At 53.0% G+C, this 15,173-nt stretch overlaps 1 protein-coding gene across 1 annotated transcript; it reads left to right on the plus strand.

Moving 5' to 3' along the window:
• Nucleotides 1-212: 212 nt before the first annotated feature.
• Nucleotides 213-14,250, plus strand: LOC125623317 (POU domain, class 5, transcription factor 3). Its single transcript, XM_048822436.2, has 5 exons — nt 213-1,141; nt 7,495-7,609; nt 8,274-8,404; nt 12,489-12,653; nt 13,870-14,250. Exons 1-5 carry the CDS (start codon nt 533-535, stop codon nt 14,119-14,121), a joined length of 1,272 nt encoding a protein of 423 aa, XP_048678393.1. The 5' UTR covers nt 213-532; the 3' UTR covers nt 14,122-14,250.
• Nucleotides 14,251-15,173: the final 923 nt, after the last annotated feature.

A 15,173-nucleotide genomic window follows, 5' to 3' on the forward strand; every position in this document is an offset into this window, starting at 1 on the left:
TCCGAGCAGAATAATTCCCACCACCAATAAATTATGCAGCTGGTCGTTTTCATTTCCCTTCTCGATTGATGCCCTCCCAAACCCATGGGGAAGTTAAAGAGTTGGCGGAGGGGGGGGGGGAATACACGGAGTCTGAAGCTATTTCTAATCACGGTGGTTGCAAGATGCCCTTCCCCACCCCCGACACACACACACAAGAATCAAGTTCATTTACAACCTATTGGTGTCAATTGTCTTAAAGGGGCCAATAGCTGAGCAGGGGCAATTAACAGAGACGCCCAAGCTGGGCCCTTAGCGGGGCGGGGGGAGGTAGCCCCTTGGCCGGCCTAGGCGCTCAGTCGGGTCTCTGCAGCATGGAGGGGCTTCGCCGTGGCCCGCGCGGCCCCGCCGGTGCCCAGCTGCTGCCGTGAGCCTGCCAGCATGCGGAGACTCCTGGCCCTCGCCTCGTCTGATCGCGCCTGGGCCATGGCGCCGTAGGGGCTCCGAGACCCTTCCAGCGGGGGCCCCGGCTCCGGGCAGCCTGGGGGCGACCATGTTCAGCCAGGAGGGGCTGCCCCCCACCTCCTTCGGCCTGGGGGCCGGGATCCTGCAGGATGCGGGCGGCCAGTTCGGCAAAAGCGGCTACAGCAGCACCAGCCACCAGCCGCCTTTCTTCCCCTTCCCGGCGCTGAAAGCGGAGTACGAGCCCCCCGAGCTCCCGGCGGGGGAGGCCGGCCAGGCTAAGGCCTGGGGCCCGTTCCCTGGCCCAGAGCCCTGCCAGCAGCCGGGCATGGCTGGGGGGCACCAGGGCCCCCAGCTCCTGGAAAGCGGGCAGGCCCCGAAAGAAGAGCCCGGCCAGGAGAAGGGGCGCAAAGAAGGCTCCCCAGAAGGGAAATGCGCCCTCCTGCCCGCGGGCCCCTACTACGCCCACCCCTGGAACAGCCCTTTCTGGCCTGCCTTGGCTGGGCACAGCGCGGCGGCGTCCCGCGGCCCCCTCCCCAGCCAGACGTTCCCAGGGGTCGGGCTTTGCCCTGGGGCCCATCACGCCATCTACCCCGGCGACCCGCACCAGCCCCCCAGCGGCCTCTCCAGCCTGGGCAGCAGCGGCAGCTCCAGTGGGGCGGCTAGCGAGGGAGGCCAGTCCAGTGAGAGTGGGGACGAGGTAAGGATCGCAGCCCTGCGGCCCCTCCCCGGACCCCGCTCCCCAGTCCGGGGCTGGCCCGGGGATCGCCCCCCATCTAACCCCTTTCCGCTCTGCGTGTTCTCAAGGGATCTCCCCCCAGTTCTCCGGCTTATACCAAGGGGGAGGGGAGCGGAGAGGAGCAGCGCCCCCATTTTTCTTCCTCTCTGTCTGATGCTTTTGGGGTGACCTTGTCTCCCCCATTCCCTGACAGCCCCGCTGCTCTGTAGCCGCACATCTCTCCTGCCACAGGCTCCTTGGGGAGCAGCTTCCTAGCGGGGGTGGCTGGGGCGGGCGGGTAGGGTTCTCCAAAGCGATCGATCTACACGGGGCCAACCGGGCTGCTCTGAACAGAGGGGTCTCTCTGATGGCCTGTGTTCCCTGGAGGTGGCGTCCGCAAACGCAGACGAAAAGCTCTGTCTGCTTTTTAAAAGTTAAAAATCCCTGTCTGATGTGTGAATCAGAGCAACCCAAAATCTGACTCTGTGTTGGGTGTGTGTGTAGACACATAAATCAGCTTTTAAAAAGCACCAGGGTTCTTTATGATGATCGATAGTCTTTTATCCAGACTCTCAGCTGCAGTTTGATCTCTCCCCCCCTCCAGTGAAGTGACCATTGCTCTGTAATGCCAGGGTAGAGATTTAAACTTCTCTTTGTCTCACTCCAAACCCTCATCTTTTGGATGTCCCCATTTGTAAAATGGGGAGAATGAAACTCCGCTCCTGTGGGAAGCGTTGTGAGATCTGATGGAAAATGCTCTGTAAGAGCTGGGAGTTAGTAGAGAGGGACTGGTGGTGTGAGCCAGCCGGGGTACAGAATTGTTTGACTGGGGGATTTAAAGACCAGCTGAGAGGCATAGGCCCAGGGACAGCAGGGAAAAAGGCAGGATGACAGGTCCCATGGGATGAAAGCGCTTTGCATTGCAAGGGGGTTAAGTTACAACACTGTTGCTTTGTAGTGTAAATGGGGGTTTAGCTACATTCCCAAATCCTGCTAGAGCTTCCCTACCTCTGCCTAGGCCAGTGGGTTCTGAAGCTCCATCGATTGCTGCACATTACTCGTCTCTCTCTTTTTGCTTTTCTCTGTATTTTCCTTTCCATTTTTTATTCTTCTTTTCCCTCCTCTGCTTCTCCAGGAGCTTTCAGTTGTCAGCACCCTCCCCCCAGGGGACCATTAGGATAATCTGGTCTGACCTCCTGCATAACTCATCCCAGGATGTCTGCGGGAAGAGGTTACAGCAGTGGGCACCAAGGAGAGCGGGCCTACCAGATCCACCCAGGCACATGCCTAGCAGGGCTTGAGTCTAACCCCTTTAACCTTGCTAGCCTCATGTTATGACTTCCCTCCCTCTTTCTTCCACTCTCCACCAGGGACCCAACCTTCCCTCTCCCCCTCAGCTCAGCCTGCGGAGGGCTTTGATGACCTTGGGTCTTCTCTGGGGCACCAGCACGGTGACCACAGCAAGTGGTTAAAAGTGGCCTATGGTGCTTAATAGTTGGGTCTTTGCACTCTGGGCTAGCTGGATGTTCTTCAGAGCTGCTGCTGTCCATGTGAAGTGCAGCACCATTTTGGTGATGGGGCTTACACAGTGGTTGGGCCCTCCTCTGTCAGGATGGGGAAGGGGAATCTAGTAGTAGGGAGGAGTCCAGAAGGATGCCAAGGCTGGGAAGCACGTGAGTTCGCTAGAGGTCTGGTGTTTGCCTGTTTCCCCCCCCTTTGTCACCTCCCATCCTGCCCAGGTTCAGGAAGGAGGTTGAGTTCCTGCTTATGCAAAAGTGGAGCCCTGATTGTGTCCCATTGGCGGTGGGGAGTGAGATTTGCTCTCCAGCCTGGTTTACTGCATTGAGCACGTTTCCAGCAGGGGCACCCCCAGTTCGGAGAGCTTTCTCTCAGTGTGGCTAAGCTGTGTTGCCCAGCTGCTCCAGTGCTGGGCTCTTTGGGATCCAGAGATCAGCACCACACAGTTTCTTCCCATGCTTTCAGGGGGGCCCCCCATTCTTACTGCCATGTTTGCCCCTCATGTCTATCAGCCACTGGCACGGTTCTGAGCAGCGGCTTTACCGTGGGCTCCCTCTGCTGGCTGTTGCAGAACAAAAATATTTGTCTCTGTATGCTCCTCAGTGCGATAGCTCAGCCAGCCGTCTCTGAGGACGGCATATGCTTCTGTTATGTCTGCGCACTCAGCTCTTCTGTGCATGCAGTCCTTCGGATGCCGGAGCTGCCTGCTTTAAATATTTTCATCGGCATGACTATTATTATTTATTTTAAATGGAATTTTAAAAATCCAGATATTTAGAGTGTGTAGGCCAGTTCCCTCCAGATTATAATAATTTAAAAATTGGTCAGATTCCTGACTCGCAGGTAGATTAAGCAAAAAGAAAAGGAGGACTTGTGGCACCTTAGAGACTAACCAATTTATTTGAGCATAAGCTTTCGTGAGCTACAGCTCACTTCATCGGATGCAACGCTTGTCTCGGTAAATTAATCTAAATCAGTTTAAGCCAGAACTAAGCGTGTGAATAGACTTAAGCGGGTCCATGCTGCTGTTTGCACCACTTTAACTAAATCAATCAAAAACCTGCTTTTAGTGGAAACTGGTGCAAACTGTTGTGTGTGGAGAAGCCCTGCCATGCCTTGGCAGATCTCCCAGAACGGCCAGGGAAAATCAGAATTGACATTCCTGATTCCTTGAAACAGTTCCAGGTGGGGAGAAGGGCAGGTCTGGAAACCTCTGTGTGCAAAACAGTGCATGCTCATTTTGTGTGTGTGTGTGTGTGTGTGTAGATGGAGCTTTCTGTACAAACGTAGAGTGCTCTGAATCTCCTCTTCTCCTGCCCTGGACCACGTGTTGAGACTTACACCTGGGGCAACACGTGGGTAAGAAGCCACCATTCAGTTTGCCCAGCGTTTTGTACCCCTCTGCGCAGGTGTCCATGATGAGGCAAGGTACAAGAATCTGGGCCAATGCTGCTTTCATCTCCATCTTAAATCGCAGCTTGGCAACTGCTGCCACCCTGCATGTTGTGCCAGTATCATCAAAGCGAGCAGGAGAGCTGATTGAAAGGTGACTCTGCACCTTCTCATAGCAAAACTTTGCTGCTCTGGGTGCTGGGTTGGTTGCAGCCCATCTCTCTTCCAGTGTGAACTCCCAGTGGCTTAGATGAGTTGTGCCCTTGTGTTTTGCTTTGATTTTTAAAGGGGGATTTGATCCTTTTTTGCTTTGTTGGGCCCAGATCTTCAAAGATATTCAGGCTCCTAAATACCCCTGGAATTAGGATCTGAGCCTTCTCCTTAGCACTGAGAGGAAGTTGACAGCTGACAGGCTGAATCCAGATCCACTGGCCCTCAGCTGGTGAGAGGTCTCAAACATAACACACTGGCACCTGCTGGTGGTGGAGGACATTGCTTGGAGCCCCTCTGCAGGAGCAGGGCTTAGACTTGGAGCACAGATCAGTGTGTTCTCCCTGCTGGCTTCCTTGGGGAAGAGAAAACCCAGCAGCCAGGTACTTCCCAACCTTCACAAAAGGGAAGATACGTGGCCGGTGTCCATGGGCATCGCTCGGTGGAAGCTTGCCTACAGCAGAGGGGGATCTGGCCTCCAGCTTCCCCTCTACCTGGGAGCAGGGTGGGATAGGAAGTAGTACAAGAGGGTGTGGGGGCCCTTGAGAAGGATGGTGCAGTGGCTAGGTACTGGCTTGTGACTCCTTGGGCTGGAGGTTCAGTTCCTGCCTCTGTCACAGAATCTAGACTAACATTGATGAGCTTATCAAAAGATCTACTCTAACTCAAACAGAAGTTATGGGAAATTCTCTGTCCTGCGTCATTCAGGAGCTCAGGGTAGATGATGGGAGAGGTCCCTATAAAATGGTAAATGCCACTCCTGCGCCGGGAGCTGAACTGGATTTTGCAAAACTGCAATAGGCAAACCCCAAAATATTGAAAATGAAGGCTCTGGTCCAGCAGTCACTAGGCGGTACGTAACTTGACTCAGATGAAAAGTCCCCTTGACTTTGATGTGACTACTCCTGCGCGCCAAGTTAAGCATGTGCATAATTGTTAGCAGGACCATGGGCTAAAATTGTATTTCTATTACAAACCATTCTTTTAGTGGCACAGAATCTTTGTCCCTTCAGAACAAAACTGCTTCAGTGTAGAGAGAAGAGGTGGCCCAGCAATGAGGGCACTGGCCTAGAATTTGAGAGACCAAGGCTGTGTCTACACTAGAGATCTTACCGCCGCTGTGAGGTCTCCTGTGGAGCTGCTCTGTGCTAATGGGAGAGAGCGCTCCTGTCGGCATAATTAAACCACACCCAGTGAGCTCTGTTGGAGACGCCAAGGTAGTGCTGTCCAGACACGTTGCTCAGGGGTGGTGGTTTTCTCCCCCCTGCCCCCGACTGATTAAAGTTTTACTGACAAAAGTGCTAGTGTAGACACTAGATTCAACTTCCTGCTCCACCTAAGGCTCTCCGTGTGACCGTGGGCAAGTTACTCAGGGCTTGTCTACACTTGCGGTGCGCTGTATCGCTTAGTGAAGATGCTACCTACACCCAATGGGAGAGCTGCTCCCATAGGTGTAGGAATTCCACCTCCCCGGGAGGCAGTAGCTGTGTGTCCACAGGACGCTCTTCGACAGTGCTGTCTACCCCGGGAGTTCAGTTGGTGGAACTGCGTTAAATCCTCACCCTGAGCGACGTCGTTCCACTCATGTAGGTTGGTAATGTAGACTGTGCCTCAGGCTCTTCCTCAGTTCCCCAGGTACAGAATAGCCCTTCCCCGGCGGTTTGGGGAGGATTGAGACATTAAATATTATGAGGTGCTCAGACACTTCAGAGATGGTGGCCAGATAGTGTCGGCGATGACAAGTGATTTCATCTTCCCAGTGCATTAACAACATTGCTGTGAACTTACTTTATACAGACAGGCCAAAATGTTTAGGTCCATAAAATCCTAAAGGTGGGATTTTCAACAGCTTGTAAGTGACTTAGGAGCACAAGTCCTATTGACTTCACGCTGCAAACCTGAGGGAGGAGCATAGCCTGGTCAAAGCATTGTGACTTTCTTGATTTGTGGAAGTGCAGTGTGGCGGCCGGTAGTGTTGGCTGCTATTTGCAGTTGTGGTGGTGGTGGGGGGGGAGTTGTGGTATCAGGCCCAGGACTTCTTTTTTTACAGCCTGGCTGAGAGTTTCAAGGCTGAAACTTCAGTAGAAAAGAAAAACTTCACCGTAAAATCTGCAACTCGACTAACAATTCGGAAACTCTTTAAACAAGAACAAACCAGCCACTTTAGCCATTTAAGACTATAAAACGGGAAGGGAGTAAAAGGCAACAGCTATATTTAAATAAAAAAACATTTTGTATTATGATTTTTACCCACCCTGTGTTGGGCAAGTCACTCCACTGACCCTTTGAAAACAGAGATGGTCCTGTCCTGCCTTCCAGCAGGGCAGTGCGTGGGGTTGGGCAGTGCTCAGGTACTGTGGTGACTAGGGCCATCTCTGGGCTTGGGGGGATTTCTCATCCCCACCGCAAACTGACCCTAGGAAACGTATCCTGGCTGCGGGGGGCTGTGAGGGTCGGGGTATTGCAGGGCGTCAGCTTGCCAGCTTCAGTCTCTGCCTGGTGAATCTCCATGGCCATCCCGCGCACTGATTACCTGGCTTGTCTGCTGCCCAGAGTGGAGTGGGAGGCTTTCACGGGTAAGCGAGGGAGTGTCTAAAGGCAGCGATGTCTGCAGAAACTACAGCTTTCATTTTTAAAGTTACTGACCTTAATGGCCCAGTTAACACCCCTCAGCGCTGACCTGTAGCACCATGCACCCCCCCCCCCCACTTCCGCTATGCTGTTCCAACTCTGAGCCTCACCAGCCAGACATCACCCCAGTGGGTGGGAGGTTGTGGCTGAGCTGTTTCCCACTGCAGCGGGCAGCCAGGCCGAGGGAGCCTGAGGGACAGTCGAGGCAGACGTTCTGCCATGAAGCAGAAAGCCAGAGAGCAGCTTGAGGGATCAGCCTGTTTCTCGGATCCCAGCAGAGCTCTTGGTTCTGTGTCAGGTGAAAGTGATTCCTTCTGGGATTGTTTGCCATCCTCGTGCTGCAGGATGCTGGTTTGTCCATGCAAACAAACAACTGAGGGCTTCACCGAGCCCGTTCGCACTCCTCTCACCTGCCATGAAAGCCGCGGTGGAGCCTGATTGCAGCGGTAGACCTGGGATCCATCTCTCTAGGGCTTGGATCTGCATCCATCCCTGAAATGCCTGAGTGAATCCACCTCTCTCCTTGCCAGCCCCCAGCGGGCTCCTTTATCCCCTCACAGAAACGTTTTTGCTGCTTTTGCCAGGACACCACTCCCACCTCGGAGGAGCTGGAGCAGTTTGCCAAAGACCTCAAGCACAAGCGCATCACCCTGGGGTTCACACAGGCTGATGTGGGGATGGCTCTGGGGACTCTGTATGGTGAGTTTCACTTTTCTCCCCCACCCCTCCCAAGTGCATCTGGTGCCTCTGGGGGTGTCTCTTGATGCAGAAGGTGAGAGATGGGGAGGGACAGCCCCTGGATCCTCACTGGTGCTGTGTAGCTTCTTCCCCAGTTGGATGTTCAAAGCGGCTGGAAGGGTTTTTGGATGCTTGTTGCAGTGAGCCCAGTGTGAACACCGTGGTGATTCTGGGGGAGTCCCAACATGATGCTGTAACCTGGGTGTCCCTGCTATCCCTGCTGCTGTCTTGAGGGAGGGGCTCACAACAGGAGATGGGGATCCTGGGGGAAAGCAAAATTATGTGGGGCAGAGTGGATTCCTAGATCCAGCTGTCTGCTGGAGGGGGGGGGGGGAAGGGACTCAAGCTCCCACAGTGCCTCACTTATGGGGGGAAGGGACAGAAGATAGCAGGTGAAGGGAGCAGACCGCCATGGTCCCTGCTGCAGAGGTGGGTAGGTGACTGTGCAATATTGGGGCGGGGGGTCTCCCATGCATGGATGCAGCCCCCAGAGTCATGGATGCTCCATGCATGGGTCAAGTAGTGGGCAGGTTTCTTTCCTCTCTGGCTGGTGTGCTGGGGGTATAGGATAAGGAGTCTGGCAGCCCCAGGCCTGCAGTGAACGGTGCTTCTCTCTCCCTCCCAGGGAAGATGTTCAGCCAGACGACGATCTGCCGCTTCGAAGCCCTCCAGCTGAGCTTCAAGAACATGTGCAAGCTGAAGCCACTGCTGCAGCGCTGGCTCAACGAGGTAGAGAACAGCGACAGCCTGCAAGAGGTAAGTGGGGAGGGGTGGGCCAGGGCTTGGCTCAGCCCAGTGGCCGGGACTAGCTGCTTCTGAGCAAGGTGTACGTGACCTCTTAATGGGCAGCTATGGAAGTAGCCTAGTCACTGGGCAAGTTCCTTCCTGACCCCCGTCAGTCAGAGCTTGATCCATGTCAGGAGGGCTTATATCTCTTCTGAATGTGTTTTATCCTTTCTGCTGTGACTGTGGAGAATGAGAATGTCCAAGGCCTCTAGAGAATCCTGCTGAACTCTTGGCTTTGCTGATACCTTGGGGCAGTGAGTTCCACAGGTTAGTCACGTGCTTTGGGGGAGAAACAGAATTTCCTCAGACTGGTTTTAAATGTGCTGCCTTTCAGTTGCACTGACTCACCCCTTGCTGGTGTGTTATGAGGGAGGGTAGATAGGAATGCCTGATCTACCTTTTCCCATTCATTACTCTGCTTATCCCTGTCATGTTTCCTCTTACTCGCCTTCTTTCTAAACCAAAGTCCAAGGATGAGATTCTCCCCACTGACCAGCCGCTGTCCTGCAGGTAAAAGGTCAGGGCTGTGTAAAGCGTCTCTAAAAGCACTGGTTTTAGCTGGGAGATGATAGCTGTATGGCTGCCTTCCCGGGACGCCGTTGCAAGCCCTGGTGTAGGAGTGGGTACCTGGGGCAAGGCTGTATGGGATTCTAGGCACCCACTGCAGCCCCCAGGATTGCAGAGTTTTGTTAGCAGCTCAGACACTTTGCTCTTGCATTCAAACTTCTTGGGTCATGTCGCCCAGGCCTCCTGATATTTTGCTCTTGATCAGTTTGTTCCAGCAGCTCCTGTTTAACACCTTGGTCCTTGACCTGAGACAGCAGCTCAGGGTCGGGATCTCCTTGACCTACTCTGAGGCAAAGAAATTATAATTTCTCGCAACCTCCTTATCTTTGCTAATTGTTTCCTTTACTTCCTGGTTAATCCAGCAGACCCACGGATTCTCTTGCAGACATCCTGCTCTGATGTGCCTGGAGAATGACTCCTCAAATTCCACCTTATCTCTTCTTCGTCCCACCCAGTGTAGAAGGGCCTGGTGTTAGGAAGGGTATTGGTAGGGCTGCAGATTTGTCACTGCATTTTTTTATCCAATCGCTGAGCAGTCCTGATAGATTTAGTTAAAGTCACAGCTTTTGCAGGTAGTGGTTGTAAAGTCACTTGAAGTGGGGGTGTGTGACATGGTGGGGGAGGTTCGGTCCTGCCCCTGGGGGGTGGGAGGCCTGGTTGGTGGGGGGGGGGGTGGAGCGAGCCTACCCAGCACTGACCTCACAGTGGTGGCCCCTGTCATAGAATCATAGAATTTAGGGTTGGAAGGGACCTCAGGAAGTCATCTAGTCCAACCCCCTGCTCAAAAGCAGGACCAATCCCCAATTAAATCATCCCAGCCAGGGCTTTGTCAAGCCTGACCTTAAAAACTTCTAAGGAAGGAGATTCCACCACCTCCCTAGGCAACGCATTCCAGTGTTTCACCACTCTCCTAGTGAAAAAGTTTTTCCTAATATCCAACCTAAACCTCCCCCACTGCAACTTGAGACCATTACTCCTTGTCCTGTCCTCTTCCACCACTGAGAATAGTCTAGAACCATCCTCTCTGGAATTACCTCTCAGGTAGTTGAAAGCAGCTATCAAATCCCCCCTCATTCTTCTCTTCTGCAGACTAAACAATCCCAGCTCCCTCAGCCTCTCCTCATAAGTCATGTGTTCCAGACCCCTAATCATTTTTGTTGCCCTTCGCTGGACTCTCTCCAATTTATCCACACCCTTCTTGTAGTGTGGGGCCCAAAACTGGACACAGTACTCCAGATGAGGCCTCACCAATGTCGAATAGAGGGGGACGATCACGTCCCTCGATCTGCTCGCTATGCCCCTACTTATACAAGTATGCCCCCTGTCCCGTGGGGCTGGCCTGGCTCCTTGCTCTGGCCTGTGGGCATGTCCTTCTCCCTGAGACACCCAGCCTTGGCCCCTTCTTGGCTATGGCACCGCCAGATCACCGGCCCTGAGCTGTGGTGGTACAAGTGGATGGGCCCTGGCCTGGGTGGTCCCCCCAGCTCCTCAGCCTATGAAATCCCAGATGCAAAGAAAGCCATGGAAACATCACAGTATCAGTGACATTTTTTACCTCTGTGATAAACCTGCAGCCCTAGGCATTGGCTATCAATAGACCAGTGGGCTAGCCTGCTTCCCAGTGAGCTGTGACAGCACCAGTGTAAGGAGGCCTTGAGCTGACAAGGGAAGGTTTAGCAGGGAAGGTTCCTTTTGGGAAGAGAGCAGGGTAAGTGAGGACTTGCGGTGTCTAGCGACAGCTAATAACCCTTGCAGCTGGAACCCCTCCATCCCTGTCCCAACCACAACCTGCCAGTGCTCCCAGGCCCTGCTCATTGGCCTGGCTTCAGAGAGACACTTGCCATTTGCATTACCGGAGTAGCAGTGTCTGTTCCAATGGTAGGGCAGAGGTACTTGTAAATAAACAATTAGCCTATCGACCAGACTATTGTGTGGTGGAGAGTGTCCAACCTTTTGCAGAGATGGTCGAAGAGTGGGAAGAACTTACAATCATTGTTTGATGGGAAAATATACTAAGATTCCCAACAAATATAATTTGCAACAGATTCTTCAACTGGGTCTGATCCTGGAGCAGCCAGACATCACAACAGCCTCCAACAAGGCAATCATGATCGTTTTCTGCTGTCGTGGGTGGATCTGGAGAGAGGCTCCCGTCTTCTTAAATGTTATAGCCGTAGTCGGTGGAGTGAGACTGGTTGAGTTACCATGGCACGAGGGCCAGGGGCTGAATCTGAGAACATATTGCAGGTCTGGGGGGAAACAACTCTTTGTTGAGCAGTCACAATCTTCACTGACTGCAGAGGTTTCTGCAGGTGGGTACCTGGCAGACGGTCCTCTGCACCTGGAGTCTCTTCCGCACTCTGCAGTTGCCAGGGGCACAGCGAGGTTCGCAGGATGGGGCAGGCTATTGGAAGGTCATGGGTGAAATCCTGGCCCCATTGAAGTCTGCTCAAATTTTGACTTTAGTGGGGCCTGGATTTCACCCCATATCCTCCCTTCCAGTGAGGAGCAGCTGCAGGAAGGCTGAAAACCAGGGATTTTTCCTTTACCCCGTGTGTGGTGTGGTTCGCAACTTCTGCTCAGCCAGAAGAAGGGAGTGGGAGGTGATGTGCCCTTTAGAATACAGCATTTAAGTCCCACGTGCTGAAGTCCAGGGGAGGATTAACCTAGCACAACCTGCTAACTATGTTGCGTAGGTTCTCTGGAAGGGTAAGGAAGGGAATTTCACTAAAGGGAAATTATTGAAGCAATTTGTATCTTGATCCTGCTTCCATTGAGGTCAATGGCAAAACGCCTAAGGTGCAGGCTCGGGGCCCGTGAGCAGGTTCCTTTGAGTAATTATTCTAAAGCATCTCTGGGCGTTTAGGGAAGCCGGTTGCTTGGCACGCCCAGCACTACTCCATGTGATAACGAGGGTGGGCCAGCAGTTTGGGGGTCAAAGGGAGTTCAACCCCCAAACACTTTGGGATTGAATCTATTTAAAAAATTACAAAACCTTAATGTGAATAGAAATATTTTAATGAAATCCTTTTAATATTCTCCCAAATAATTGGTCACCCTTTGTATTAGTGTACATTTATACAGACTTTATAAAAAGGGCTAATAAATTATTTAAGCATGCTACAGACATGAATACTATATGTTGTAGATGGTTATATAAATGGACCTGGTTGAAAACCACATTTTTTTTCCCCCCTGTAAAGAAAGAATGAAAATTTTTCATTTGAAAATGTTCATGGGAAATTTCTGAAACTAAATTCAATTTTCAGAAACAAACATTTCAGTTTGAATTGAAAACCTGCCACTTTATCCCTTTCCACCCAAACACTGATTTGCAGCACGTTGGATTGGCATCTCTCAGCCCTGGCCCTACCCCTCTCCCAGCCAGGTATGTGCGCCCTGAGGAGCTGGGAACACTGTTGCTCCACAGGGACAACCTGTAACCAAGTGCCATGGCTTTTGTGGGTTTGTGTCTCTTGCTTTCCAGCTGTGCAATGCAGAACAAGTGCTGGCCCAGGCCCGGAAGAGGAAGCGCAGGACCAGCATCGAGAACAACGTCAAGGGCACGCTAGAGAACTTCTTCCGCAAGTGCGTGAAGCCAAGCCCCCAGCAGATCTCGCAGATCGCCGAGGATCTCAACCTGGACAAAGACGTAGGTTTAGTTGGAGCTCCCCAGCGGTGGGGAGAACAGCATGTTCAGAAGTCAGGTCCTTAGGAATGACTCTAACGCATTCCCTAGTGGGGTACTTCTAAAGGCCAATTTAGGGCTGGTGGAAATTTTTCCATCTAAACTATTTTTTAAGCAGAAAATTGGGTTTCTGACTAAACCAAATTATTCACAAAACAAGTCTGTTTTCCACAGGAGGAGGAGGATTTTTTTTTTTTTTAAGATAAAAAATCCAACAATTTCATTTTGGAAATGATACCATGGTGCCTCATGGGATCTGTAGTTCAGTTGCCTCATGTTCCTGTTCTCCTCTATGAGCTGGATTTCCCAGTCAGACTACATTTCCCATGATGCACCATGGCGAGGGAGGCCCATGAGGCACCACCTCCCACCACGAGAGTGGCGGCTGTGGCACACGGTGTGTGACGTAGCCCAGCCTAAAGACGGGAATGGGGGGCATCTGGCACCCAAACTGCAATTACCATTCGGTAGGCACTGTGACAGCTGACACTTTCTGGTATTTGAACTTCTGCCACAATTTAAATTGTCCATTGAAAATTTAGCCTTTGTTTTCACCGAAATTTTCCACAGTGTCCCCACCACCCCTACCCTTTACTGTCCAGCTCTACTCCAGACCTCTACTCTGGAGGTGAATGGCTAGTGCAGGGGCTGCGAGCACAAAGCAAACAGCAATAAGAGTATGTTAGCACCAGCTGCCAGCCCATGTCACTCCCCTCCCAGGGGAGGTCTGATTCATGGATGCAACAAGAGTGCACGTGGGCTCCTTTGGTAGCCAGATTGCTGCCAAATCAGGTGGGTCCCAATAGGTGGGATTAGAGCCCAGACTGCCTCAATTAGTGGGTGCACCTGGTGAAGGAATGTAGCCCTGTTGCAGGACAGCCTCGTACATGCTAGGGACTGTCAGGGTGCCCTGGGGCTCTGTAGAGACCCATCCCTCTGCCTGGCTGACCAAAGCGCTCCCAGCTGGGACTGCTGAGCTGGGAGGGTATGTAGGGCCTTGTGGGGGTGGAGGGAAGGCAGAAAACATCCCACTGGAAAAGAGCTTGAAGCTCCCAAATTGTCTGGCTGCTTTGCTCCCCTCTAGAGGCGGAGCTGTGGGGGGCTCTGCCCCCAAGGGAGAGGTTTTAATGGGCTGGGCTGATCCATCTCCCCTTTTGTGCCTTCTCCCATCTCTGCCTAGGTGGTGCGAGTCTGGTTCTGCAACCGGCGTCAAAAGGGCAAGCGGCTGCTGCTGCCCTTCGGCGATGAGAACGAGGGAGCCATGTACGACATGAACCTGGCCCTGGCGCACCCAGCCTTGCCCGCCGCAGTGAGCTCCCAAGCCTATGCCCTGGGCCCCCCCCCTCCCATCTACATGCCAGCTTTCCACAAGGGTGAGATCTTCCCTCAAGCTTTGCAGCCAGCGGTCTCCATGGGGAACAGTGGCAACTGAACCTGGAGCCTGGGGGCTCCCTGGGAGCTGGACGGAGGTGTCTCCTTGGTGGTGCTGCTTGGCTGGCTCTCTGGAGAGAACAGCACCCCAGAGATCCTGCAGCTGCTCCCCAGACGCCTGACTCGGGGGGAGGGGGGAATGGGGATGGGGGATTCACTGTATTGTTTTTATTTGCTTTTTGTGTGAGGGGGAGGGGCAGCAACCTGGGCAGAGGGAGCGGATCACCCTGCGCTGTGGAGTGAGTCCCTGTCCTGCCCACCGCTCCGAATCACTCCTGCTGCAAGGAGCCTGCTTCCCCCCCACCTCGAGTTGAGCTACCTATCCTGCCCCTCCCCCTGGGGGCGGGGCCTCATCACTCATTGGCAAACAATGTTTTATCTATTGTTAGTTTGGAGAAGGAAAAAAAAAAAGCCCTTTTTAGCCATTTCTAGTTTTTAAAATGATCCCGTCTCTGTGTCTCTTTGTTGCATTCAGCAGGGCTGTGCGAGCCCCTGAGGGCCGTCACTCCCATGGGCTCTTAGTCCCAGGCAGCCGTAAACCTGGGAGTTTCCAGGGAGCCTAGGAGGGTTAGGGTGCCCATTGTGTGCCTGGGGGAGTTGAGGCCCTTAAGTCTCCTTGGCAAATGCCAGCCTGTGGCTCAGCCTTGCTCCCTGGGCACGTAGACACATCTTTACCTGCCCCAGCTCTCTGCCTCAACCAGTTGGCATTTTCCAAGGAAAAAAATGTTTCACTGAACAATTCCAGACCCATGTGTACTTAATGTGCTTTCCTTGCCTGGCTGTAGAACAAAGGCTTCAGCTGCCTTGTCTTCCCCCACCCCTTCAGCAGCCCTAGACCTAACGAGCGTCTGTAGGGCATAGGAGGCTATTCAGCTACCACTGGGCATCCCTGATGGACTCTGCTGGAGATCTGCCAAGGCCTGTAACAGCTCAGGGACCCCACTGTTTCCAAACTGCTGGTGAGAATAGCCTCCAATGCCTCCCACTATGGACCCGAAGGTCTCTACTCTGCACTGCAGGGCTTTGACTCTCTGCCCGGAAGCTTTCATTGTT

The sequence above is a fragment of the Caretta caretta genome, chromosome 16 (genome assembly GCF_965140235.1).
Source record: "Caretta caretta isolate rCarCar2 chromosome 16, rCarCar1.hap1, whole genome shotgun sequence".
NCBI classification, from domain to species: Eukaryota; Metazoa; Chordata; order Testudines; family Cheloniidae; genus Caretta; species Caretta caretta.

What these genes read in the sequence shown, in the direction of transcription:
- LOC125623317 (XM_048822436.2), top strand. Translation starts at nt 533, where the DNA reads ATGTTCAGCCAGGAGGGGCTGCCCCCCACCTCCTTCGGCCTGGGGGCC. An exon ending in CCAGTGAGAGTGGGGACGAG is followed by an intron (nt 1,142 to 7,494) that starts GTAAGGATCGCA and finishes TGCTTTTGCCAG; the next exon opens with GACACCACTCCCACCTCGGA. An exon ending in ATCTCAACCTGGACAAAGAC is followed by an intron (nt 12,654 to 13,869) that starts GTAGGTTTAGTT and finishes ATCTCTGCCTAG; the next exon opens with GTGGTGCGAGTCTGGTTCTG.